This window comes from Lepisosteus platostomus, chromosome 23 (genome assembly GCF_059453375.1).
Source record: "Lepisosteus platostomus isolate fLepPlt1 chromosome 23, fLepPlt1.hap1, whole genome shotgun sequence".
NCBI lineage: Eukaryota > Metazoa > Chordata > Actinopteri > Semionotiformes > Lepisosteidae > Lepisosteus > Lepisosteus platostomus.
In genome coordinates, this window is record NC_142633.1 from 251388 (window position 1) to 278464 (window position 27077).

General features: G+C 41.9%; 1 protein-coding gene across 1 annotated transcript; it reads right to left on the minus strand.

Moving 5' to 3' along the window:
* Nucleotides 1–3878: 3878 nt before the first annotated feature.
* On the minus strand, nt 3879–18000 carry LOC148641871 (uncharacterized). Its single transcript, XM_088616821.1, has 2 exons — nt 17343–18000; nt 3879–6447 (listed from the first exon to the last, which is right to left on the minus strand). Exons 1-2 carry the CDS (start codon nt 17728–17730, stop codon nt 4751–4753), a joined length of 2085 nt encoding a protein of 694 aa, XP_088472947.1. The 5' UTR covers nt 17731–18000; the 3' UTR covers nt 3879–4750.
* Nucleotides 18001–27077: the final 9077 nt, after the last annotated feature.

The following is a 27077-nucleotide window of genomic DNA, read 5'->3' on the forward strand; positions in this document are numbered from 1 at the left end:
ACAGCTTTATCTGAGCTAAAAAAGTCCTAAACGCCTCCTGTAACAGGGTTCGGACTCATAGCAAGAAATATTTTTTTTCAACCCAAAAGGTTGTTATTGCATTACGCATTATGTAAACCGTTTTCTGTAGCTTCTGGTGAGCAAACATTTTCCAAACTGAAATTTACAAGAAAATTAAGATGCACCATGTCCCAAAGTTGTACAGCAGGACTACTATTAATATCAATTGAGAGTAATACAAAAAATAGATTTTAACCAAAATATAAAGAGACTATTGTCTGCCAGCTACTGCAGTCAGCCTACTATACCGTATTCAGCCAATGAATGAAAAGAGGAAAAGAAGGAAATCACACCTTAGAAAAGCACAAATATTAAACCCAGAGCTTGACAAGGATGGGATTCTAACCCACATATGCAGAGCACAATGGATTAGCAGTCCCTCACCTTAACCTTCTCCGGACATGAGTTGGCGCGCTCAGGATGATCATCTTTCCCTGTTCTGGAAGGTCATTTTCCTTTGGAGAAGTCAAGCCACCAAGCCTTGTGCTTAAAGGGCGGTGTAGAGGATGTCATCTTGTTCACGGAAAGTAGTTTGAGGTCCTCGGACATAAGAAAACGCCAGATAAAAGAATTTCTCATCTTTTCTTTTGTTCAGGGAGCAGGCTCAGTGCAAGCTGAATGCAGAGGTCTCAGTGTGTCCAAGTGGTTGTAAAGATGCAATGCTTGGCTGGCGCCGTGGTTTAGTTGGTTAAAGCGTCTGTAGTAAACAGAAATCCTGGGTCCGATTCCCAGTTGAGCCTCACTTCCTGTTTTGCTGTACAGAATGTATCACAATGGACAATCACATACAGTTTAATTTAGTTTAATGCAAGTGTTCATTTCCTTTCTGGGACAACTTGTTTTTCTTGAATTGATACATCCTGCAAAAGATGACAGACAAATCTTGCTTATCAGTGCAGAAGAAGTACTGAAATACAAGAAAATGCCAGCAATGGTTTTCTTTAACCTTAACCCTGCAAATGGAGGGGGGAAGTGACAGAGTCTCTGCAGCTTGATTAGTTTGCGCATTTGGCTGCTAACTGAAAGGGTGACAAATTGAGCTCAAACCAGCCCATCCTTATTCTTTTAAAGAGGATAAATAATTAATATTGCTGCCATTTTTACAAGCTTTAAAGACGGCCATACGCACAGAAAAAAAACACTACAGATGATTTTACCGGATCCCAAAAGCAGAGGTTTCCTTTCTGAGCCAATTGATTAAGCCCACCCATGAATAATGACTACTGTAACAGAAAGTGAAAGCACAGTCAACTTTGTAATTGTAACCACAGGAACAACAGAAGAAGAACCGTTCCCCATTTAAATCTGCTGTGTGAGGTATGCTTTTTGAATGCATGAAGTAAATCCCACAATCTCTTTTGAACTCTTATTTAAACACTGCTAAGTTTGTCCAGAGACTCTCAAAAAGCACTTGCACGGATTGTATTTCAAGTCAGTAGAAACCAGGTCTTTACAGAAGCACCTGGCAGCAGTGGGATTCAAACTCACACTCCAAAGACACCGAAGCCTTAATCCAGCACCTTAGACCACTCTGCTACACTGCTCTCTGTGGTGTGTCTGTTCCTCTCATTAATTGCTCAGAGAATGCTGGGTGACTTTAGCTCTTGTCATCGGATCTAGTGGTGTTATGACGAGTGGAAGGGACTGCAGCTCCTTTTTCTGAGATGCTTTCTCTCTCATAATATAAACTTTATTTTATATAGCACCTTTAAAGGTGGCTTCTCAAAGCGCTTTACAGGATGACAACAACAATAAATAAGAAGAATACACAAGATAAAACACAATTACAATATAAAGAGGAGACCGTGGATGGTGGTACTAAGAAAAGCAGAGGGGTGAAGAATGGAACCAGTTAAGTGAAGGCTTTTCTGAAGAAGAGGGTTTTGAGTCTGGATTTGAAGGAGTTTAGAGAAGGTGACTCTCTGATATCCTGGGGAGAGAGTTCCAGAAATTGGGGGCATAACAGGAGAAGGCCCTGTCACCCGTACAATGTAGACGGGCTTGGGGGACAGTTAGGAGAGCAGAATTAGAAGAGCGAAGGTTGTGAGGTGGGGAGTAGGGCGACAAAAAAGTTCAGACAGGTAGTGAGGTGCCAAGCCATGCAGAGCCTTATAGGTGAGTATGAGGATTTTAAAGTCTACACAGAATTAGACCGGAAGCCAGTGCAAGGACTACAGGTGATTTCCTGACTTCCTCTTGGTGAAATCTCTACTTCTTTAGTAATTCTGGATATAATTCTTCTGTGGAGCAGGCTTCAGACATCTGAGTACAGCGCCCTTGACGTCATTTAATTTTTATAGCAGCACGCATTTGGAAAGTTTTTATTACTTTTTTATTTGAGCAACAATAATACAGTACAATCAAGAGCACATATAACATATCGATAACTTTGTCAGGGCACATACTATCATACAATTACACTTTATGAAAAAGATTAAACAAGGTAAATAAAGAAAAGGTCGGCACCGCTTTCGCTCTTACATTTCGAAAGAGTCTACAAATATGTCTGTACATCTATTTTGAACTGTTCAGACATAGGACTTTTCCCAGACCATTCCACTTTCTGTATATTGCATTCTGAAATGAGAATGTATCTCCTGTTTTAGAAATGTTTTGGGAGGTATATCTTGTACAACGCACCAACGGTATTCTAATTTTGAACTGCAGATCTGTGCTATAGTTCAGCCGAATTCGAAGGATCCAGCAATCTTACTGGATTCGACTGGGATTCTGAAATGACTCTTGTAAAGGTTATTCGGGTTTGCTTAAACCTTTAATAAAAAAGTTATCTGAAACTTCATAGTTCACAATCTCTGATTTAGCTGTCACTAAACATCATAACCCACAGATGTGCAGTATGCCTTTTCTCATCATGATTAATAGTATTCGTTGCATGAGCTTCTCACTGCATGTACTGTACTGTGATTTTGTTTAGATTATCTACAAAGGGTACAGAAACTAGAATACCTTAAACTTATTTTGGTATATAAAAAATGCTAAAGAACATGCAAAGTGATTAACATTTCCTTTATGTCGATTTTCTGATTATGTCTCTGCTTTACTTAATGAATTTCCTTAGTGGCACGCCATTTCTTTCCAATATTTTTTTTCTGGTGTGGTTATTGATCGCATAAGAAACATTATTTTCATAAAGAACATGTCACCTGCAAAGTCACAGTGAAACTAGTATAGGGAAATGTTTAATAATATTTATTTTATTAGAATGCAAGTAAATCGTATAATTAAATATGGAATTTCTTGTCAGCGTGGAGCGTGAATTCACAACCATGAGATTAAGAGTTTTAGAGTCACTGAAGAGGTCGGACTGGTCTTCAACTTACCAACAGTAAACTCAGGCAGTGCTCCTCTGTAAAGCAGTGTTTCTTCGCATCACTTATGTGGGACAGCACATCAATTCAATGATTGTTTGCAGTACACAGATGGTTTCCCCACCTTCACTCAAATAACAGACGAAGGAAGCTCTCTTGTCTTGGGCTGATGTCACCTGGATTCAAAGTGGGGGTATTGCGGTCACTGTGCAAAGGACTGACCACTATACCATCACGGTGACTTGGTGAGACATACACGCTTTTTGTCATACCTGCGTGGAAGCATGTGTGATCTTGTGACAAGGAATCCACAAAATCCTGACGTTGTACATCAAATGAGTCTTAGTAAATAATAATTATTAACAATTGCTCACATTTATATAGCGCTTTTCTGAACACTCCACTCAAAGTGCTTTACAGGCAACAGGGATTCTCATCCACCACCACCAATGTGCAGCATCCACCTGGATGATGTTACAGCAGACAGTGTGCAAGAACGCTCACCACACATCAGCTATCAGAGGGGAGAACAGAGTGATGAAGCCAATTCATAGCTGGGGATTATTAGGAGGCAATGATTGGTAAAGCCAATGGTAAATTTGTCCAGGACACCAAGGTTACACCCCTGCTGTTTTTGAGAAATACCCTGGGATTTTTAATGACCACAGAGAGTCAGGACCTCGGTTTTATGTCTCATCTTGGGCATTAGGACCCACACAGACCACAGGGTGTGCCCCTGCAGGCCCCACTAACACCTCTTCCAGCAGTAACCTTAGTTTTTCTCAGGAGGCCTCTCATCCAGGTACTGAGCAGGCTCACACGTGCCTAGCTACAGTGGGTTACAAGATGTGTGTTTCAGGGTGACATGACTGCTGGCTATAAATGGACCCTTCAGCGGTCTGGTTGCCAGCTCTCAAACAAGCACGCTATAAAGACAAGAATTATACTTTGCTTGCGTCACGCGGGGAATGGTGATGCATTAGAACCTTAACAGAGGTTTCCAGACATAACACAAGCCTTCCAGTATCTCTGAAATGCCACACACTCTCTCTGTGAACACTCCAGAGCACTCCGCACAATGTGTCTCTCTTGCTCAGCATGTGCAGATGACCACATTTAAAACAAAACTCAAAGATCAATCTCTCTAAGGTAATCAAGTTCATGTGTCAGAGAATATCAGTTGGCAATAGAAATTACAGAAGTGTTTGAGCAATTAAAATAGCTCTTTGAAATCTTCATGCTTCACAGATAACAGATACTTGCTTAGTTCAGGTCTGGACCATACCACAACAGATTAGAAAAGAAATTGAAGAAATGTAGATGTTTTTTTAAGTACAATATTAATGAATCGTTGTCCAATTCTAGCCTTCTGTGCAAAGGTTCATTGTTTCTCTTGTGTGAATAAGCTGGTGGGTTTTTAAGGTGCTTGAGTGTTTAAATCTCTTCCCACAGTGACTGCAGCTGAAAGGTTTCTCTCCAGTGTGAGTGCGCTGATGTATTTTTAAGTTGCTCGCCAAACTAAAATTCTTCCCGCACTGACCACAATTGAATGGTTTCTCTCCTGTGTGAGTGCGCTGGTGGTTTTTTAAAGTGCGTGACACCCTAAAACTCTTCCCACACTGACTGCAATTGAATGGTCTCTCTCCTGTGTGAATGCGCTGGTGCATTTTTAATGTACGTGACTCCCGAAAAGTCTTCCCACACTGACTGCAATTGAATGGTTTCTCTCCTGTGTGAATAAGCTGGTGTGTTTTTAAGTAGCCTAACCGACTAAAACTCCTCGCACACAGACCGCAGCTAAATGGTTTCTCCCCTGTGTGAGTGCGCAGGTGGCTTTTTAAGGTGCTTGATCGACTAAAACACTTCCCACAATGACTGCAGCTAAAAGGCTTTTCTCCTGTATGAATAAGCTGGTGGGTTTTTAAGTGTTCTAAAAGACTAAAACTCTTTCCACATTGACTACAAATGAATGGTTTCTCTCCTGTGTGGATAAGCTGGTGGGTTTTTAATGTGTCTGGCCGAGTAAAACTCTTCCCACACTGACTACAACTGAATGCTCTCTCCCCTGTGTGAATGCGCTGGTGGATTTTTAATTTGTGTAAATGAAAATAACTCTTCCCACACTGACTGCAACTGAATGGTTTCTTTCCTGTGTGAATAAGCTGGTGACCTTTTAAGTGTCTTAAAAGACGAAAATGCTTTCCACACTGACTGCAACTGAATGCTCTATCCACTGTGTGAATAAGCTGGTGAGCTTTTAAGTTGCAAGACCGGCTAAAACTCCTCCCACACTGTCTGCAAATGAAAGGTTTCTCCCCTGTGTGAATACGCTGGTGGGTTTTTAAAGTGCTCAACTGTCTAAAACATTTCCCACATTGACTGCAGCTGAATGGTTTCTCTCCTGTGTGAATGCGTTGGTGAGTTTTTAAGTTGCTTGAAATACTAAAACTCTTCCCACACTGACTGCAGCTGAATGGTTTCTTTCCTGTGTGAATGCGTTGGTGAGTTTTTAAGTGTCTTAAAAGATTAAATCTCTTCCCACACTGAGTGCAACTAAATGTCTTCCTCCCTGTGTGAGTGCTCTGGTGTTTATTTAATTTCACTGACTGATGAAAATATTTCTGATGTTTGTGTTGTATTGACATTTTCTCCATTTTATCTGAACAAGGTGCTAAACGAGGCTGGGGCTCCACATCCTGCTCTGTAAGATTGAAATCATCTAGTTCTTCTTTGTGCTCTTTAACAGAAACGTAATCCAGATCATTACAACTTTCAGTAATATTCTTGGTGTCCAGATTATTAATCTTCTCTGTACATTCCTCAGATACTAAGAGGCTAGGAGGTGTCTCAGTCTGAGATTCTGTCTTCATCATGGGCACAGAGTCCGGATGCTCGACACTCCGTCTGCTCTCTGTGTACTGCTCATGGAATTTCTCTTCCCCTTCAGCAGCAATGTGCTCTGTCTCCTGCATCAGACTGGAGCCCCACTCCTCCTCACTGTGCTGCTGTTCATAAGGAGCACTTTCCCCAGTATTGGGGAGAGCACTGGATGCTGAAACTGAAAACACAGGACAAGAGGACAAGGCCTTTAAGTCAGGTTCAAAAGCACATAACCCCACTAAAAATATAAAGTACCCGCATAGTAATATACAAGACAATATCATTCAACAAAAGTTAACTTCTGATCTTTTATGTACAGAAGATGTTATATGTCAAGATTAAGAAATAAATTATCATGAATGAACAAAAAAGAAACATTTATTCCATGCTGAAAAGAGAAGAAATGAAACATTTTGGCTGTGATGCCTTTTTCGGGTGTGAGAATAATAATAATAATTAATAACAATTGCTTATACTTATATAGCGCTTTTCTGGACACTCCACTCAACGCGCTTTACAGGTAGTGGGGACTTCCCTCCACCACCACCAATGTGCAGCATCCGTCTGGATGATGCGACGGCAGCCATAGTGCACCAGAACACCCACCACACATCAGTTATCAGTGAGGAGGAGAAAAGAGTAATGAAGCCAATTCATAGAAGGGGATTATTAGGAGGCCATGACTGGTAAGGGCCAATGGGAAATTTGTCAAGGACGCTGGGGTTACACCCCTACTTTTTTCGAGAAACACCCTGGGATTTTAAATGACCACAGAGAGTCAGGACCTCAGTTTTACATCTCATCCGAAGGACAGTGCCTTTTTAATGTATAGTTTCCCTGTCACTATACTGGGGCATTACAAACCACATGGACCGCAGGGTGAGCGCCCCCCTGCTGGCCCCACTAACACCTCTTCCAGCAGCAACCTTAGTTTTTACCAGGTACTGACCGGGCTAACACCTGCTTAGCTTCAGTGGGTTGCCAGTTGTTATTTGCAGGGTGATATGGCTGCTAGCTATGAATGAGAGGAAAGTCCAGAGACAGGGCTTTCTCACACCTGAAGAAGGCTCCACAGCCGAAATGTTGTGTTTGTTTTCTTTTATCATGGAATAAACCCTTACTTGTTCCTTTGCAGCCTATGAATGCTTACACAGCTACCTACTAGAATTAAAAAAGAAATGTTTCATCTATAACGGCAATGTTAAAACATTGCATTCAAATATTTCAATTCCAGTCTTAAATACAAATAAAAAATTAAACCATGTATTTGAAATCTACAATTATGTCATAATACATTTATAACAAGTAACATATCCGCAAAGCCAATTTATTGCACAAAAAATATTGTACACTGTTTTAAAAAATAGAAATCAACTTAAGAGAAAAATCCTGTTTAACTTGAAAAAGACACTAATAGAAAGCTTACACAAGTACATCACACAAGAGAGAGCAAATACTCTACCTTAATGCTACCTAATACTCACGTGTAATAATAATTGATACTGGCCAGTGCACCCACTCATTACAGACTCAATGTCAATAACACAGTGTAAGGGTCTTGGTTATCGGCAACAGTAAAATCACCACCTTGTTTCTGTCACGCACACCTCAGCCACAGACAGAATTCTAACTCCCCTCCTGCTACCAGGTCTTTATCTCTTCAGTTCAGACTGAACTAATCAAATACACAGCCTGAAGAACTACCACCTAGTTTAAACCTGTTACAGTGATGGAGGCAACCTCCTCTCATGGCACCAGTGGGAGTAAAATTAAAGAATAAACAGAAGAAAACTAAACATGATAAGATTTGAAAGACAGAATAAAGAAAACTCCAATGTTTGTGTTACTCCAATATTTGAATAACGACTAACAATGATTCCTTCGGAAGAAAAGAAAACACTGCACATACTGGACAAACCAAAATTTACACAGACAAACGTGACAAACACTGTCCTTTAAATTTCTCTGCTAATCCTGGGGCCACGACTACTCCTCTAAACAGGAAGTTGTCATTGGAAACAGCAGAGAGCCTAAATCTCAGGATTTTATAGCACCTAGAATAGGACAGGACGATATATCGAAACTTTATCTATACCGACGATAAGAATCTCTCACCGACCTTATATTGCTTATGTCGGTATGTTTGGTAAAAGCTTTCCCCACTGTGTTTTCATGAGCGGTCCCCTTAAAAAAACTACAACACTCAGCTGTCATATCCAGTCACATGCTTCTGCCTCGTCCAACACAAAGAAGTGTGCCGGTCATGAGACAACATGAGCGCTTATGCTGAACCCCAGTCAGGCAAGGATGACTCAAATACAATGAAGATGCGGTGGTATCTAAAAAAGATGCAGTGTCGATCATTTGGTCATATTTTGGCTTCAGCAAACTGGATCCTGGACAAAGAGAAGTCAGATGTAAACTCTGTCGGAAAACCATTTCTACGTCCAAAAGTAACACAAGCAACTTGTAACTAATAAATCACTTGAATGATGAATCACTTGAAACACAACCATGTCGTGGAAAACGAAGAGTACATGGCCAAAACAAATAGAGACTGACAAACGCACTCAAGCCCAAAGTGATTCCCGCAAACAACTGCCTCTAACACAAACATTTACTAATGCCATTCAATATGCAAAAGATTTATGTAACAGGACAACTAACACCATTACATACTACATAGCGAAGGACATCGTTCCCATAGCTACAGTGGAGCATAGTGGTTTCAAAAGACTCATTCAAGCCCTTGACAAGAGATACGTTATGCCATCAAGAAAATATTTTTCTCAAACTGTAGTGCCTGACATTTACCAAGTTTAATAGTTTTGCATATTTAAAATGTGATCTTTCAGCATATCATGTAATCATATAATTTTAAGGGTTTCAAAAAAATTATCCTTAATTTATCATTACTGAGGTAAATGTGGGAAATTATCACGATATTGATTTGAGGTCATAACGGCCAGCCCTAATCTAGAATGATCAATAAAGAAACAAATTTAGCATCAACATAAACACATCAGATAAATCTCCTGGAAAAAAAAAACAGGGTGGCAAACATAGCTCACAGGTTGAGGCAAGATGGCAGGGGAATACAGTGGGCAGTGATCTGCCACCCTTATTAGTTACCTAGTCAGTTGGGAGATGACAGCTGATAAATTAAAAAGCTGGACACTGAACAGGGTGGACCCTTATGAAAAAGTAAAACTGCAACTTTTTAATTTGACAGGCTGTCAGGCAGGGACTGCTAGGTATAATGAACCATTGTTTGGATGAGCTATAATTGTGTGCTATCCTCTTCATTTTTTTTCCTATTTATAAATCCTGTGTTACGTCCTCTCATGGAATGCAGAGACGGCACAGATTCTCCCTGAACACAGACAGTCTGTAAAAGAGTACATTAATTTTTAAAGGAAGATAAGAGAGGCACTGACTGCAAGTGGAGGACTGCCATGAAAATAAGTTTGTGTGGACATCTGCAGGAGTGTGGCATACAGTCTGGCTGGGCATTGGAGAGATACTATTGGCTGCAGGAGTGTCTTATTGAAGTCTGACCGGGCATGAGAGCAAGACTGCAGACTGTAGAAATGTGGCATAAAGTTTAGCCCAATGTGAGAGAGACACCAGTATAAATTCTGATTTTCTATATAAAGTTTAGTATAAATTCTGATTTTCTATATAAGTTTAGTCAGTCAATAGTCTAGGTCTTCATTGGCAGGTATTTTAGTGACTATTGGAGCTCATGGACAGTCCCTGATGTTCAGCTTATAGGGAGCTAGACCCTCACTGGGGACAGTGAGATACCAGCTCTCGTAATGAGAAGCTGTATGAGCAACACTGCAGACAGACGGTTCTACAGGTAGAGTAGTGCTGACAGAGACAGATGACTCATTTCAGGGAGAGCTCAGTCTGGTGATGACACATTAGTAGTGGAAGGTTACAACTCCTGAATTTAGAAGTGAGACGTCTAGGAGGAGGAGACGGTTAAAGTTACTGAGAACAGGGGAAGCTCTCTCCAGCAGAGCACCCTTGGTCTCTTTCCGTGTCGGGATGCCAGTAAAGGGAAGATGCCTAAGGAGCTTCCCCAGCCAAACAAATTGATAGACGAAGGATTCCACTGCTGCTCCATACTATGCATTATAGCTCAATGAGGTGTCCAGTTCAGATGTTTCAAAAAAGGTTATTGCCAGAGATTAATGTGGCAAATTTCCTCCATGCTCAGCTAAGATCAAGGGGGATCTGTTAAATATGGCGGTAGCCATGGGATAGCTACCCTAACATTAGCTATGTGTATGGTACGAACAAATTGGGATAACAAACCCAGAATGCGATTTTTAAACATTTTCCCTGCTTTAATTTTTTTCCTGCTTTAATTTATCTTAGCGAATTTGACTAAAACTCATAGCTCTTAACTCATGTCATGTGAGGTGGGAGACCTGAGATTAAAATCAGAATATGGAGCAAGCAAAAAAAAAAAAGGAAACAATATGATCTCAGGACACAATTATCTCTCTCTTCCTAGTTCAAGCTGGTGGAAAGTTATCTGAAGTGTATGTGGTGTGTCTGTCAGGTAGACAGATCACTCATTACAAAGGTGTATGAGTAGGTAGCGGTTCACGTCGCATGGTAGACATGTGGGAATGCAGTCCTTCCCCATATGAACGCATTCCTCATAGGGCTCCAATTATTACACGCTTGAGTCATGTAACAATTCGCCCATCATTCTATCAAGATGGCTCCTCATCTAATCAACCCTGACCATCTATAAAAGACCTGAACTGCCATGGGCAAGACGCTCTGTTATTTGAGCTCCCAGAGAGTGTAACACTCTGTTTAGTCATTGCGTCTCTTGGTTCTTTCAAACGAAACTTAGAAAAATCCCTGTTCGTGACTTACAAGTCTGAACACCTGACTGCAGAATTAGCCCTGACCCTGTTCTGCCAAAAACTTCCCAGGGCTCATTTTCCTCCCTGTAGAACTAGTCTTTTCCCTGTCTGGATTGAGCTCTATCTGCTTGCTTATTCAGAGCATCTTCTCTCCACCTTTTCTTTGCCTTCTCTCCTTGGCTATCTTCAGCAGTTTCCGGAAATTGCCCATCATCTGCAGTTGGATTGCCTGCCTGTTTAAGGCACAGCTGTCAGCCTGAGCACCCGCGGCATAACAGTAGGTTACTAGGCAACCACAGCTGAAGGTAATTGTTAAATTAATGAGCCATTGCTGTGGGTGTTTCTGTAATCATGGATGCAGTATTTTCTCATAAAGAACAAGCTGGAGTGTCAGTCCTAGGTTAGTGTCTGCCCCAGTAATCCCAGGAAGCACAGCAGTCTTAGCTGGAATAACCGCAAGCTGGTGGCTCAGGAAATCTATGGGCTGGGAAGTAGTCAGGAACTTCGGCTGAGTTGCGAGGGGGAAGCAGCTTCCCTTTCTCATACACTAATATGAGTTTTGAGTATGGGTGGAGGGTTATGTACGACCGCCTGACAGCCATAGTATTCACAATGGCTAGTATTTAACATTCTGTGGTGTGTACTGAACATGTAAGGCACCATTTGGTAAAGTAAGAGCAGTAGGAACAGCTAACTGTTAGAGTCAGCATGAAGATCAGTACGTTAGAATTTCTGACTTGTATCTGTGGATTGAATATGTTTCTGCCTACTGACGTACACTGACATCAGCCTTTGAAGGTAGATTCTAGAAGTTCGAGGGCTGACTCTGTGTTCACAAATTAATAATAGCCTGAGGAGACTGTCACATCAAAGAACGATTATATGATAGCACTTAGCTCCTTAATGATTATGTGTCATCAAGGTTTTCCTCTACAAAACCCCATGAGGGGATGGTTTAAATCAACAACCTCGGAGGAGGTCATTAATTTAAAAAACCTGCAAAGTGGAGTTTTAAATCACTAATCTCGGAAAAGACAAACTCAGCAGGTTAATTGAAACAGGGAATCAGGATACAGTACTTATCTGAGTGGCTGAAAAGGGAGAAAGTTAATTCCTCTGGAAGCTAATGATGTCGAGGACAAGACTTAGCCTAAAGTACAGACTTTGAAAGAGATTTCTTGTCTTGCTGGTTAGGTAATGATGAAAGAACACAAGGGTTATGCTTCGGTTTTTAATGATTAGCCACTTAACTGAGGGACAACCTGGTTATGGTATCAGAAGGTATCAGGATCACTGGGCTTGAAGTCTACGGGTAAAGGCCTCGGTGATTAGTTACAACTTTGGAGTGACTTTAGAGGAAGTCATTTTCCCCCTAAGGTAGAAAGTTAAAATGACACTCTCAGAGGATACTGTGAACTCATAATAAGGGATCTCATAATAAAGGTCTGTTACATTAAACAGTTCCGGAGGGAATTGTAAAAAGAGAGAAAGGTTATTGCTCTTTGGTAAGTGGTTGAAGGTGAGCACATCAGTATTATATCAGTATGAAGAATAAACAGATTGGAGATAGGCTCAAGTACGACACTATGACTAGCTGTGTGACTCTGACTTAAGACTGAACCAGTAGTGATGTTAGGAGCAAAGGTAAGCTCTCCCTGAGGGTGACTCTAAAGGTAAAGGAATCCCAGTCTGAGGTTTTGCCAGTGGAAGAGATGTCAAGGTTAGCTCTTACCTAGCCCAGCTCTGAAGGTAGGAGTTCTGGACATCCTTAAATTAAAAGCGCCGCTCTCATAAGAGTCTATCTTAATGCTGCAGGTTAGGCAAACATTGCTATAATTCTTAGTGACTGAATAGCAGGGCATATACTTTCAGGTCAGCATGGTAAGACCATAGGCTTTCTCTCTATTTCTATGGGTGTCATCAAGGGAACTTGTGGGAGAAAGTTCTCTTATGGTCATGATTCGGCAATATGATTGAAAGAGTGTCGTTAGTCCACTGATACTCTGATTCTGTGTGTTCAGGGCTGGAGGTGCTACATGGTGCATTCTTTTAAACAGAGAGAGGACACCGTAAGGAAATGTGGGTTGATCGCTTGTTGAAGACAGCGACAGGTTGTGGAAAGGTTACACACTGGCATTGTGATGCCATGTGAATGACAGGTGACTTGGCTCTCAAAATGCTCTAAAGTCTGAGAGTAAACGTCTAGAGATGCTGCAGGGTCTAAAGATGTTAAGTGAGGCATTAAATTTGCACAAACGCACAAAAAAAGGTTATAACTGGGGCTTAAAGTGACAGATTTCCCCAACACTCTACAACCATCCATGGTGATCTGTTAAAGAGAGACATGCTGGGGTTGCAGTACACAGATTGACATTGGAGATGAGAGACACTTGGGGTTGCAGGAGTGTTGTATACAGGCTGGCCTGTGGCCTGAGAGTGAGAGAAATGTTGAGGGCTGTAGGAGTGTTGAATATTGGCTGGTTTCAGAGTGTCAGATATGCTGGGGGAGGAAGGGGTGTTGTATACAGGTTGACAGGGTGTGAGTTTTTTTAAAAGTGTACTAGCAGGAAACATGCCTGGATGGCCAACTTGTGCTGAGTGAGAACTCTTGAGGAGTACAGAGTGTAGCCATGTGGAAGAAAACCCTGGTGTGTGTCTCTTTATTGAAGGATGATCAGTGAAGAAAGAAGGTGTTTGTCAGAAGATTGTGTTGCTATTGTTTCTAACAGGACAGTGATGGAGAGAGACTTTTCTTCACCTGATTCCACAGGACTACTGTGTGAATCTGTTTTCTCTGTGAATGTGCCTTATGGATACCTTTTCATGTGCTGTTCCTTTTCTGAAGTGTGTAGAGGTGATACTGACTCTGCTGTAGTAGCTAGAAGAATAAAACTGCAGTTACTGACTCCAGCAGTTTTCTAGGGGCTCTGGGATCTGGTAGCCTGTCTAGGGAGAAGAGTCCTGACACCTGTAGTCATGAGAGCAGCTCAGTCTCCCCTTCAGAGTCCTGGACTGTCACAGTTAGAAACACCACTGCATGTTCATGACAGTTAATACCCCTGGGACAGCAGTAAACACAACAAACTCTATAGAAAGTGTTAACTAGGTAATAAAAGAGGTAATGTGCAGCCTACAAATCCTTTCTATCGCCTGAAGTTTCACAGGAAAAATTATTTCCTTCTTTACTACAGTAATACAGTAATTCCTCATTTATTTTCCAGTTACTGAACCAAATGCCCCAACATTTTTCTAAACAGAACATAAACTCACTACATACATCGCTATTTTTTTAATTAATCACAACTATTAAGCACTGAAAATAACACATTTTCACAGGGAAATGAGTACGTTTTCCTGGTCAGACAACATATCAAAAGTAATCATTCCATTAAAATAGATACCAATAATGCAAAACATTTCAAATAAAATGTATAATTGTTGTTAATACTCAAAAAAATCTAAACCAGACCACCATAACGAAAATTTACAGTGTTTCTCTAATAAGTAAATATATGAGTCAATGTTAGTCTGATCTAGGGGTGGCAATCTCTAGGCACCTCATGATTCGATTCGATTTCGATTCAGGGTTCCACAATGCAATTATAAATCGATTCTCGATGCATCCCAATTTTTTTTCTATACATGATGATTTTTTTTCTTACTGTGTGACTATTTGCTGCTTTAGAATCATAGTAAATGCTATTCACTCGGCTGAATTTATTTCCATTATCTTTTATTGACTCAATATAGTAAGAAATGGAAATGAGCCAACTGGCAGGTTACATGTGTCATCATATTTTCCAGCATTATAAAGAGTCAACAAGAGAAAGAAATTGTGCCTTTAGTAGCATCCTCTGTTTAAAATAACATGGACTTCAGCGTGTCCCGAATCACTTAACATAAAGGTGCTACTATTTACACATTTCTTTTCAAACCAAATCTTCCTGTTAGATAAACAACAGGCATAGACCACCCCCCAACAAAAATGTTTTGTATCAAAACATTCTGTTCTGTAGTGTATCAAAATCAAGAATGGCTTTTATACAAAATATATAAAAATCTCTAGAACCTCTCATACAAAACAATATTTTGTTGTTAAACATCATATAAAACAATAAACAACTGAGAAATGAAATAGAAGGCCAAAATGAAATCATAATATTGCACAGAAGTGCAACATTGTAATATGTTTAGCTGGTGAATGCTGGAATGTGTAAATTATTGTGTAAGACAAGGAGCAGGTCTTCATGCTCTGGTGTAAGTGATCTGCGCTGTGTTGTAACTATATCCCCTCCTGTGGAGAAAACTCTCTCGCCTAGACTGTATGTTGTACCTCGGCTCCAGTGTTTGCATCATTAAGTGAAAGCCCGGGTTTTCAACAATGGTGTAGGGGCACAAATCTTTTGCGATAAAACGTGCTATAGACCTGGTGATTCACTTCGCCCTTTCTGAACTATGTGGAACCTTTGACATTTGCTCGAGGGTACTCTGTTCAGCAGCAACAAGAACAGGCCGTTTTTCCTCCATCTCCGGATGGAAACGTGAAATGTGATTTCTATGGAAACCCATTTCCGCCAGGGAGTAAAAAAAAACGTACTAAGATATCTCACAATTACGACTTTGTATCTCGGAATTGCGACTTCGAAATGGCCCACATTTCATTGTCTGTCCTTTTGTTTTGTAACTGATTCGGGTTCTAGGGCTTGTGCCCTCGCTGCTCCCACCCTAGTTCGTGCCTCACTGCATGGGCACGAACCCAGGTTTTGCCAGCTGAACTAAAGAAGACCTTCTTTTTTAAGTAAAAAAGGAATTGTACCAAAATTGTTTTGGATAGAGTTTCAAAATGTTATTGTTAAACATTTAAAGGTAAATGTTAAATTTAAAGATTTTGATATTTTATATTTTTTATATTCAGATCTGATTTGGATAGAGGATATGTTCTTATTATTAATCTGTTAATTATATTGGTGAAATACTTTGTCCAGAAAAGTAAATGGTCTAATACTACTCCCTCTATTAATGCTTTTAAAGTACAATTCCTTTTTTACTTAAATTCTATTCGAAATTTAAAGAATCAAAAGGCAATATTTCATCCGGGTACTATGGAAGCCTCCCTGGCGGAAATGGGATTCCATAAAAATTAGTGTAATTAATTTGATTTTTATCAGAGCACTTGACAAGTCTTTAGGCCTATAGATCCTATGATCCTGCACGATCTGGTTGCAGTGTGGTGACGGCACCGCCCTCCCCTGCGCTTAACAGGGATGTTGTCCGGCGAGGCTAAAGACGGTTTAGCTGTTGAGCTCGGCTGGCAAGACCTGGATTCGAGTCAATGCAGTGAGGCACGAACTAGGATATGAGCGGTGAGGGTACAAGCCCTAGAACCCGAATCCGTTACAATAACTAAAGGACAGAAAATAAAATGTGGGGTATTTCGAAGTCGCAATTCTGAGATATAAAGTCGGAATTCTGAGTTTTTAAGACGCAATTTGAGATATAAGGTCGCAATTGCGAGATACCATAGCGCGTTTTTTTACTCCCTGGCGGAAACGGGCTTCCATAGATTTCGCATGTTCGTTGTATTCCCTATTTTATCTTGTTATGGAAACAGCTTGCACACACACTGCATGGCTCTTATCCAGTTCATTTTTACCTTTTACTTAATAAAATCCAAAATGTGTCCATACGGTGGCTTTCCAAGCGGAGGGTGCAGGCCGGAGTTCGTCCATCTTCACAAACCGGGTAGCTTAGCTTAGTTCAAATGTAAGGATGGCGCATTGTTAACCTACACGTTTTACGTTTCACCACGCAATTCGTTTCGTCTTAAGCCCCAAAAAACTAAACCATTATTATTTGCTCTATTTTTCCTTTACTTTACGTTGTATTGTTTTAGTCTGAAAGGTTTAATACTGTACATATAAAAAAATTAAAGATCGATTAAGGAGTTTTGTGCATAAATGCAGAGTCATATAAGAGAGAATCACGATGCATCTATGAATCGATTGTTTTCCCCACCCCTAGTCTGAATGTCATGTTTTCAGCCTTGTTACTATATTACAGATGTTTTCATAACCATAACCCGTTGCTACATCTTACCTACTTCCCTCTGCATCTCACCAGTGAGAAAATTAAAGACACTGTTTTTGAACACACACACAGACTTCATACAAGACACTGCACTAACCTAACAGCTCCAGTTTCGTGTCCATTTCTTCTTTTATTTCTGCAGTGATCTCATACGGAAGCGTGTGTCCAAAATGATCCGTCTGTCCTAGATCTCCCCCTGCTCCCGACCCCTTCTCCCACAACTGCAATCTCCACTTCAGGCTCTCGTTTTCCTTCTTCAGCTGCGCCATTTCACTCCCGAAACTGTCCTCCACACACTGTGTGATTCTAAACACTGCCCGTCTCACCAGAATCTGGGAGATTCTGCGGAGTTTGTCTTGAAACTCGTCTTCAGAGTCACGCATCCTGTTTCGGAAAACGTCTGACAATTCGTACACGATGGATTTGAGTAAAATCTCCATGAAAGAGTGAAGCTCGGTTTGCAGATTTAACAAGCACTCCGTCATCCTTCTTCAGAGCCGGTCGGAAACAATAGCTGACCGAGGTAAACTATTTTTTAAATTGTTATTCTATTTATATGCACAGATCTCTCTTTGAATCCTTTGATCTGTTCAAACACGGACACAGCTGACAAACTGTCATCAGGTAGCGTACTGACTAGCTGAAAGTTTATTTTAATCAGAAAAACCTTTATTATTCATCTGAAATGACTAAATCACTGCCAAAAGGAAAAATATCTGCACAACCGCGCAGCATAATGACGACATTCGTTAGCGCTGCCGCGGATTCAAAACAATCGAGGAGCGGCGCTAAGAAAGAGGAGTTTCTGCAACCCTATATAAACTTACTGCACCTTCTAGCGCCACCTAGTCAGGATGAGTGAATCACCTGCGAGCTGCACAGTTCGTGTGTGAATAATGTTCAACTGAAAATTTATCTCCACGGTTTACTTACAACAACATAATAATGTACATTCTTAACAATGCAGAATTTCATGTAAAACTTAAAATAAATTGAATTAAATTTAAAATAAATTTAAATTCTTAAACTGAGGCACACTTTAGCTGCTCCACTCAGATTTGTGATAATAAAATATCAACTACAATCTCTTGAAGAAACGCTTCTGAGTGCAGTTCAGGATCAGATAAAACACTGAAATTAGTGCCATGGCTGAGCCGGGGGTGGGGGCTGTGGAGAAATTGCACTGGTTCAGAAGGAAAACTAAACAGATCAGATCAGTGAACTGGACCAGACCACTGGGTAAAACCTGAAATGATGTAATGCAGACAATAACTGCAGACTTAAATTTCTTTTATTTTTTCCCCTCTACAATTCCCCCAACGTTAGTGGACATCTTTCTTCTTATCTAATTAATATAATTTTCTTCCTTTTATTTTCTTTATATACCACTCTTTCCCTTTCTTTCCTTACTATCTGACCATCACTCACAACAGGCTATAGTTCATTTCTGTAACACCTATGATGAAAAAGGACCTCTTTGGTAAACTAACATTGAGCTGGAGATTGTTTTGACCGCACCAGGTCACCAAAGCACTTATCTCCTTCCTGTACAGAGACTGGGTGTTTTTTGTCATTAGCTCTTTCTGAACTTGATGGATTTCACAGACTTGGTAGTAGACACAGTCAGTATTGTACAAGGAGTACAGAAATGGGGACAGACTTAGGGGGCTCCTGTATTTAAAACCAGTGTCTGTGAGAGATTGTGATGTAGTTTGGCCATCTGCCTCCAGCCTGATAAAAATCTAGACACCAGAAACACATGGCAGGATTAACACCCATGTCCATTATCTTGTGAAAAAGACTCTGGGGGTCTATTGTGTTAAAGGCAGAACTGTAGTCTATCACCAAGATCCACATGTACATATTGGGAACCTTAAGGTGAGCCTAGGTGGGTAATGATCACATACTTACAAACGAGCCATTCAAACACTGTCATACCAGCTGATCCTATGGGCTTATAATAATTTAAAAGTGATATTGTAGCGCTTACAGGTTCTTCTCAGAACAAAGGACCACTGGAGACGCAATTAATGAACCAAGCAATAGCTTTACTCATTAACAACCACAGGATATACATGCACATGAGGAGACTGACGGAACATGTACACAACTTTAGGGTGGTAATTACTTAACAACACGCTATACACTTATAAGACTACACAGGACACTAGAACTACTATGACATTATTTACACAGGTAGAGTCAGCCACTGGTCATCGTGCTGACCCTCAGACTCTCCCCGGATACAACTCCCAGCATGCCCAGCGGTACTATGAGCGCCTAGAGGCGCTTCTTCCTTACCACCAGGCGAGGGTGTTACACTGCCCCCACCTGAAGCGTCTGGTGTCCCGCCGACGTCGAACACCCCCCTCAAGCTCTACTCGTACTCGGCTAATGGCTGTGGAACCCTGCGCGAGGGGCCGCTGCGCCACGTTGACGGCTGGCGACCCACAGACGCCCCACTATCGGCCTGCTCCGGCCCCGGCTGCTCCTCAGGAGCCTCCCCACATGGCTCCTCCTCGCGGGCCCGGTAGGGGGCCAGGCGGTCTCGGTGCAGGACCACCACTCTCCCCCGTGTTCACAACTTGACATGGTAGCAGACCTCGCCCACCACCCCGAGGACCTCAGCAGGCCCCTCCCACGACGTCACCAGTTTAGGGCTGAGGCCTTTGCTGCGGCGCGGGCTGTACACCCAAACCGAGTCCCCGGGCTGGAAGGCAGGCCCCCTGCAGCGCAGGTTGTAGTGCCGCTTCTGCCGGACTCCTGCCTGAGTCAGGTGGGTCTGTGCAAAACTGTGCACCCGCCACATCCACTGCCGCAGGTCCCACTCGTAGTCTGGTCCAGCCGGCGGTGCCGACCCATCTCCGGGCGGCGGGCCAAAGACCAGGTCCACCGGGGTTCGCACTTCCCGGCCCAGCATGAGTGAGGCCGGGGTGCACCCTGTGGATTCCTGGACCCCGGTCCGATTTGCCCAGAGCGCAAAGGCTAATTGGCACCGTCTGGAGGTTCATCAAGGCCTGGTCGAAACCCCGGGCATGAACCAGCAGATCAGCCAGATACAGCACACACTGGTTCCGTGGGACCGATGCCAGAACCCTCTCCAACGTCACCAGGGCATTGCACAGGCCAAAAGGCATGACAGTAAACTGCCAGAGGCCCTGGCCGGTGGAAAAGCCGTCTTCAGGCGAGCACCGGGAGCGATCGGTACCTGCCAGTAGGTAGGTCCCCCCTCAATCACCAATTTATTCATTAACAACCACAAAACAAAAACACAGGATATACACGCACATGAGGAGACTGACGGAACATGTACACAGCTTTAGGGTGGTAATTACTTAACAACACGCTATACACTTATAAGACTACACAGTACACTAGAAATACTATGACATTATTTACACAGGTAGGGTCAGCCTCTGATCATCGTGCTGACCCTCAGACTCTCCCCGGCTACAACTCCCAGCATGCCCAGCGGTACTATGAGCGCCTAGGGGCGCTTCCTCCTCATCACCAGGCGAGTGCGTTACAATATATTCAACTTGATTTGCACTGAGATAATAACAGCAGACTTACTAATAAAATTGTTTGTGCTCTAAAGCCTATTCTTAAGAACAAACAAATAATTTCTTAAACCTTTTCAATCTAATGTGTACATTTCCAATGTTAGCCCATTGCTCTGGTTTGGTATTTAAAATATGCAATACAAATGATGGCATCTCTGCCTCTCTTTTAAAAATGTGCGCAGAGGAATTAACACCAACATGGTGCTCTACCTTTTCAGAAGTCTGTTGACTCTCTGTTCCAGCACTGTGGAAAACAGCAATAATCGTGCCAGTATCCAAAAAGCCTTGCCCTCAGATAATAATGACTACAGAAGTGAACAATGTACTGTATCCATATCAGTTTGCATATAAAACACTGGCGGGGCACTGATGATGCAATTAACAGTATTATGCATCTGGTTCTTTATCACCTAGAGGACCGTAATGCCTATGCGCGGCTGCTGTTTGTTGACTTCAGATCTGTATTTAATACGCTACACACCCATTTATTGATAAGCAAGTTGAAGCAAATGTCTGTTAACCATAACATTATAAGTTGGTATTCATTTTTAACAAACCATACATAATATGTCAGAGTTAATACAACTATTTCAGGGTCATGATCTATTAGCAGGTGCCCCTCAGGGCTGTGTGAGCTCACCAGTTCTGTTCACACTTTATTCAAATCATTATATCGAGCACTAGTCAAAGAAACTTCATTTTCAATTTCTCAGATGATACAGCTGTGCTTGGCTTAATGCATAGAGGAAGCAGTTCATCTGTGTACATGTCACAAATCCAAAGGTTTGTGCAATGGTGCGACAACAATAGTCTAATTTTGAATGTTAAGAAAACAAAAAAGAAATAGTTTTTGATCCCAGAGCAGTTGGTGATCACCCACATGTACTAATCCACAATGAATTCACTCAGATTGATTCATTTAAGTACTTAGGAGTACTAGAGTAATAAGATAATAAACTTTATTTTATATAGCACCTTTAAAGGTGGCTTCTCAAAGAGCTTTACAGGATGGCAATAACAATAAATAAGAAGAATACAACAATAAATAAGAAGAATACACAAGATAAAACACAATTACAATACATAGAGGAGACCGTGGATGGTAGTACTAAGAAGAGCAGAGGGGTGAAGAATGGAACCAGTTAACTAAGGGCTTTTCTGAAGAAGAGGGTTTTGAGTTTGGATTTGAAGGAGTTTAGAGAAGGTGACTCTCTGATATCCTTGGGCAGAGAGTTCCAGAGCTTGGGGGCATAACAGGAGAAGGCCCTGTCACCCATACAATGTAGACGGGCTTGGGGGACAGTAAGGAGAGCAGAATTAGAAGAGCGAAGGTTGTGAGGTGGGGAGTAGGGCGATAATAGATCAGACAGGTACTGAGGTGCCAAGCCATGCAGAGCCTTATAGGTGAGCATGAGGATTTTAAAGTCTACACAGAATTTGACCGGAAGCCAGTGCAAGGACTCCAGGATAGGAGTAATGTGAACACTTGCTCTAGACCTGGTCAGGATTCTGGCTGCTGAATTTTGGACATACTGCAGTTTGTTCAGAGTAGATTTAGATACCCTGGCGAGTAGAACATTACAGTAGTCAATTCGGGAGAACACAAATGTGTTGATCACCTTTTCAGCCACAGTTAATGATAGCATAGGGCGTAGTCTTGCAATATTTCTAAAGTGAAAAAAATAAGTTTTGACAGTATGCTGCACATGTGGGTCAAATGTTAAGCCAGAATTGAATATAACCCCAAGGTTTTTCAATTTAGATTGAAGCTCAAGTACAGAGCCATCTACAGATAGAGTTACAGGACTGGCTTTACGAAGTTGATGGGGGTGCCAATAAACATGACTCCAGTCTTGTCGCAGTTAAGATGAAGGAAGTTTTGAGTCATCCAAATTTTAATGTCAGAGATGCAATTAGATAGACTAGAGACAACCACATCAGTGTCAGGTTTGGTATGGATGTATATTTGAGTATCGTCAGCGTAGAAATGAAAGCTGAGGCCATGTGATCTTAAAAGCTGACCAAGTGGGAACATGTAAATGCTGAAGAGCAAGGGGCCCAGTATTGAGCCCTGAGGAACACCAGACTTAACAAGACCAATTTCAGACCTGTACCCATTGAGAGAGACAAAGTGACAGCGATCAGTGAGGTAAGAGTTGAACCATTTTAGGGCAGTGTCAGAAACTCCAAACACAGTCTCAAGACGAGAAAGTAAGATGTTATGGTCAACAGTGTCAAAAGCAGCACTGAGATCAAGAAGGATGAGTATAGAAAGAGAACCAGAATCAGAAGCTATTAGAAGATCGTTGGTGACTTTGACCAGGGCAGTTTCTGTGCTGTGAAGTTGACGGACGCCAGATTGGGGGGGTTCGAAAAGGTTGTTTGTCATGAGGTGGTTATGTAACTGAAGTGTGACAGCACATACTAGAATTTTAGAAAGAAAGGGTAAATTGTAGATGGGGCGAAAATTGTTAAGATTGTCAAGAGCCATGTTAGGCTTTTTTGGCACAGGGGTAATGGCAGCAGTTTTGAGGACCGTTGGTACAATGCCAGTGCTCATGGATTCATGTATACTATTGAGGACAATGGGACAGAGAGAAGAGAAACAGGACTGAAATAAAGTGGTGGGAATGGGATTTAAAATAGATGTGGTGGGTTTCATGCATGTAACTACTTTGTTGAGGGATGCTGAGTCAAGAAGAGAGAAGCTGGAGAGAAAGGAACCAGAGAAGTTGGATGAGGAGGGAGGAGGTATGGAAATGATATGTGTAGTGGAGAGAATGTGATGCCGGATGTTGTCAATCTTAGAACTAAAGAAATCTAAGAATGTGTTGCAAAGTTGTGGTGAGGCAGGTAATGTGGTGGGGCAGTTTGGCTTGAGCAGTCTGTTGATGGTGGAGAAAAGATGTCTGGAGTTGTTTTGGTGATTTTCAATGATGCGAGAGAAGTAGGTGGATCTAGCAGACTATAGTAACCTTATATTCAGTTAAGTAATCTCTCCAAGCCTGATAATGTACATTTAGGCTGGAAAGACACCACCTACGCTCACGTTTGCGAAAGGCTGCCTTCATGGATCGCAGATGGTCATTGTACCAGGGGGCAGGGCGAGAGAAGGAGATGATTCGAGTTTTTAAAGGAGCAAAGGTGTCGAGGGTAGATAAAAGAGTACTGTCAAGTAATTGTATTTTGTCCTCTAGAGGGTCAGAGGAAGAGAAACAAGATAAGGAGGATAGAACAGAATTTGCAAACCTTGGGTGATCAATTGATCGCCAGTTGCAGAAATTTACAGAGCGTGGTGGGAGGTATTAGAAACAGATAATTCCAGATTGAAAAGAATGGCTAAGTGGTCAGAGAGGCCTAGATCAAGGGGAGAGCAGTGGGAGACAAAAGAGTCATTTGCAATAATTAAATCTAAAGTGTGTCCTTTGTCATGTGTAAGGGTACAAACGAACTGAGTAAGGTCAAAGCATCCCAAAAGAGAAAGGAAGTCTTTAGCCAGACTGGAAGAGGTTGAATCTAGTGTTTATTAAAGTCCCCTAGAATGAAGATCCTTTTAAACTTAAGGCATAAGAATGAGAGAAAATCAGCAAACTCACCTAAGAAGGCTCCACTGGGTTTGGGTGGTCTATAAACTGTGGTAGATTGGGGGATAGAAACTTTTAAAACAAGACACTTAAAAGAAGAGGGAGGAGGTATAGTAATAGGGCTTAGACTGTAAAAAAGGTTGTAAATAACAATGATGTCCCCGCCTCTGCCTGAAAGACGTAGAAGGTCAAACAAACCATACCCAGGAGGAACTAGTTGGTTGAACACGAGTCCATCGTTTTGTTTGTGCCAGGTTTTGGTTAAGCACAGAAGGTCCAGTTTTTTTTTTGATGATGTCACATAAGAGAAGAGCCTTGTTGTTTATGGAGTGGGTGTTGGGTAGTGCTGATCTGGCCAGTCTCGGGGATTCAGGGGGAAGCGGAGTGCATTCCAGGTGCGGTAGTGAGAGGAGATTTTTTCGATCAATGCCGGTATGTGATGGACTTACAGATGTGCGCTGAAAGGCAGGGATAGAGACTCCGTTGGCAGACGAACGAAAAAAACGGTGTCCTGTGCTGCAAAGGATGTAGCGACTCGGTCGTAAAATCCCAGTAAAACGGCAATAATCGAATGTGTCTTTCACCAGTAAGTACCTTTGTTTTATTTGAAGAAGTTGCAGTGCAGTGTATCTCAGAGACATGATCGATAAATCAAGAAGGGAAGGAAAACCAGAGTAAGGCGGCAGCAAGTGGTGAAGGTCTTCAGTTGAGCAAATTCACAATGCAAATGGAAGTCGCATTTGTGAATTTGTAACGTGGAGCAGATATCTATGAAAATAGATAAATTAGAAATCAGTGTCACGGAGAAGAAAAAGGAAAAAAACATAAATAAGCAGATAAAAAATGAAAAACTGCTGAGAGGAGCGGCAGCCAAACGCACCAGCATTCCCTCTCGACTGGAACCTGAATCAATGCCTGGCATAAGAGTAAAGGGAAGGCTGCCGTCCTGCGAGCTCCCATTTGTCCATGTCGCTATTTTTATTTCTTTTGTTTTTCATACTGCTAACTGCACATACTGTTGGCTCGGTGATTAGATATGACCGACAAACACTTATGGACATAAGATCGAATATTAGCACAGTTACATTTTCACCAATAATTACTGCCAACTATCTGGACTGTGGTGTCTCATCTGTAACTGTATTTGGAAGAAGACGACTGTGTTGGAAGAGAGGTAAACAGGCAAGTATGCTTCGTAAGATAAGATCGCTTTATTAGCCATAAACAATTTCTTGCATTAGGAATTTGTCTTATCGGATACCCTAGCTTGCTCCCCATGAGACATACAGGCACGCATATGGGGAGAGAGAAACTTGGGGTCAGCCATTTATACAGCACCCCTGGAGCAGTCTGGTTTAAGGGCCTTGCTCAGGGACCCAACAAAGTAGGATTTCTCTGCCAGCTGTGGGATTTGAACCAGCAATTTTACAGCCAGATGTGCAACAATGCCACCACTCCGCTAATGTATAGTCACTGGACAATAAGCTGGATGAACTGAGAGCGAGGCTTTCTTTCGAACGGGACATCAAGCACTGCAACATGCTGATACTTACCGAAACCTGGCTTACCACATCTGTTACAGACTCTTGTAGTGTGCTCTCTGAAGGCACCAGTTCTGTAGGGTTTGGGCATTTACTGGGACAATTATTAATTGTAGCAGTAAATCACAAAATGATTCTTTTGATGGCCTTAGAATCCAACCATGCGATATAACTCAAACAACGCACACACACACGGGTACTAATACACGAGGATACATTTATTAATACATAAAATATGCATATAAACCTAACCGATCTTATCGTGAGGGTTATCAGAATACAAAAGATATATATTCATTCAGTTACGAAGAGTTACATATATCAAGAGGACATACATTCAGTATATCATTCATTTAGACCGTTTCATAATTGAACTTGGTTACAACTTCTACATTAGATACTCAAAACAAGTACATAACTCTAAGGAATTTAATTGATATCAACTGGTTAGGATAACAATTGAATTCTCGAGCAGTAATGCATTGAAGTTGAATACTCATCCAATCTCTGGGGATTCAGATCTCCTGCGGGCTCTCTGGCTCCGTGCCAGGCTGTGCTGTGTGGCTTGCGACGGTGCGCTGTTGATGCTCACTGACCGGCTAGTTAGTGTTGGCTTTAACTAGCAAAGTTTGCGCACAGGAGAAAAGATGACTGTGGGTCCCAGGAAGTCAGGAAGAGGACCGGTTCGTTCCTGATGATGAGCTAATTCTGAATAGTGATTCAGCTGTCCACAGTTCCAACCTGTTCACGAGGCTTGCTGCTGATGCTAACCTCGGCTGGATCCTCTGGTTACTCTCTGGCAACCTCCACTCTAGACTCTTAGAACGAAGGAAAGTTCTGGCACTCGGACACACTGGCCGTTCCGTGGTTGTCCGGGCTGAGTCTCAGGATGGTCAGGAGGCGCGCTGCGAGAATGTCCTGCTCTTGGGAGCCTTCTGCTCCTGGGCCGTCCTGCCCTGGAATTCTGCTTTGAATTCCCTTTAGAAAAGTCCACAGAATTCTCCACTACAGGCTCTGTGTTGCCTGTTTTTACCTGGAGGAACTTCAGCTTGTTGATTGGGTGAAAGTTCCATGGGCATCAGAGTCCCACGTGGGTTACTCGGCCCTACCAGTCCCTGATTGGTTGATCAAGGTGAGATATGAG

Bases quoted from the DNA above. Each gene is read 5' to 3' on its own strand.
- LOC148641871 (XM_088616821.1), bottom strand. From the start codon at position 17,730: ATGACGGAGTGCTTGTTAAATCTGCAAACCGAGCTTCACTCTTTCATG. The intron at 6,448-17,342 runs GTTAGTGCAGTG...CTGTGTTTTCAG, and splicing joins CACGAAACTGGAGCTGTTAG to TTTCAGCATCCAGTGCTCTC.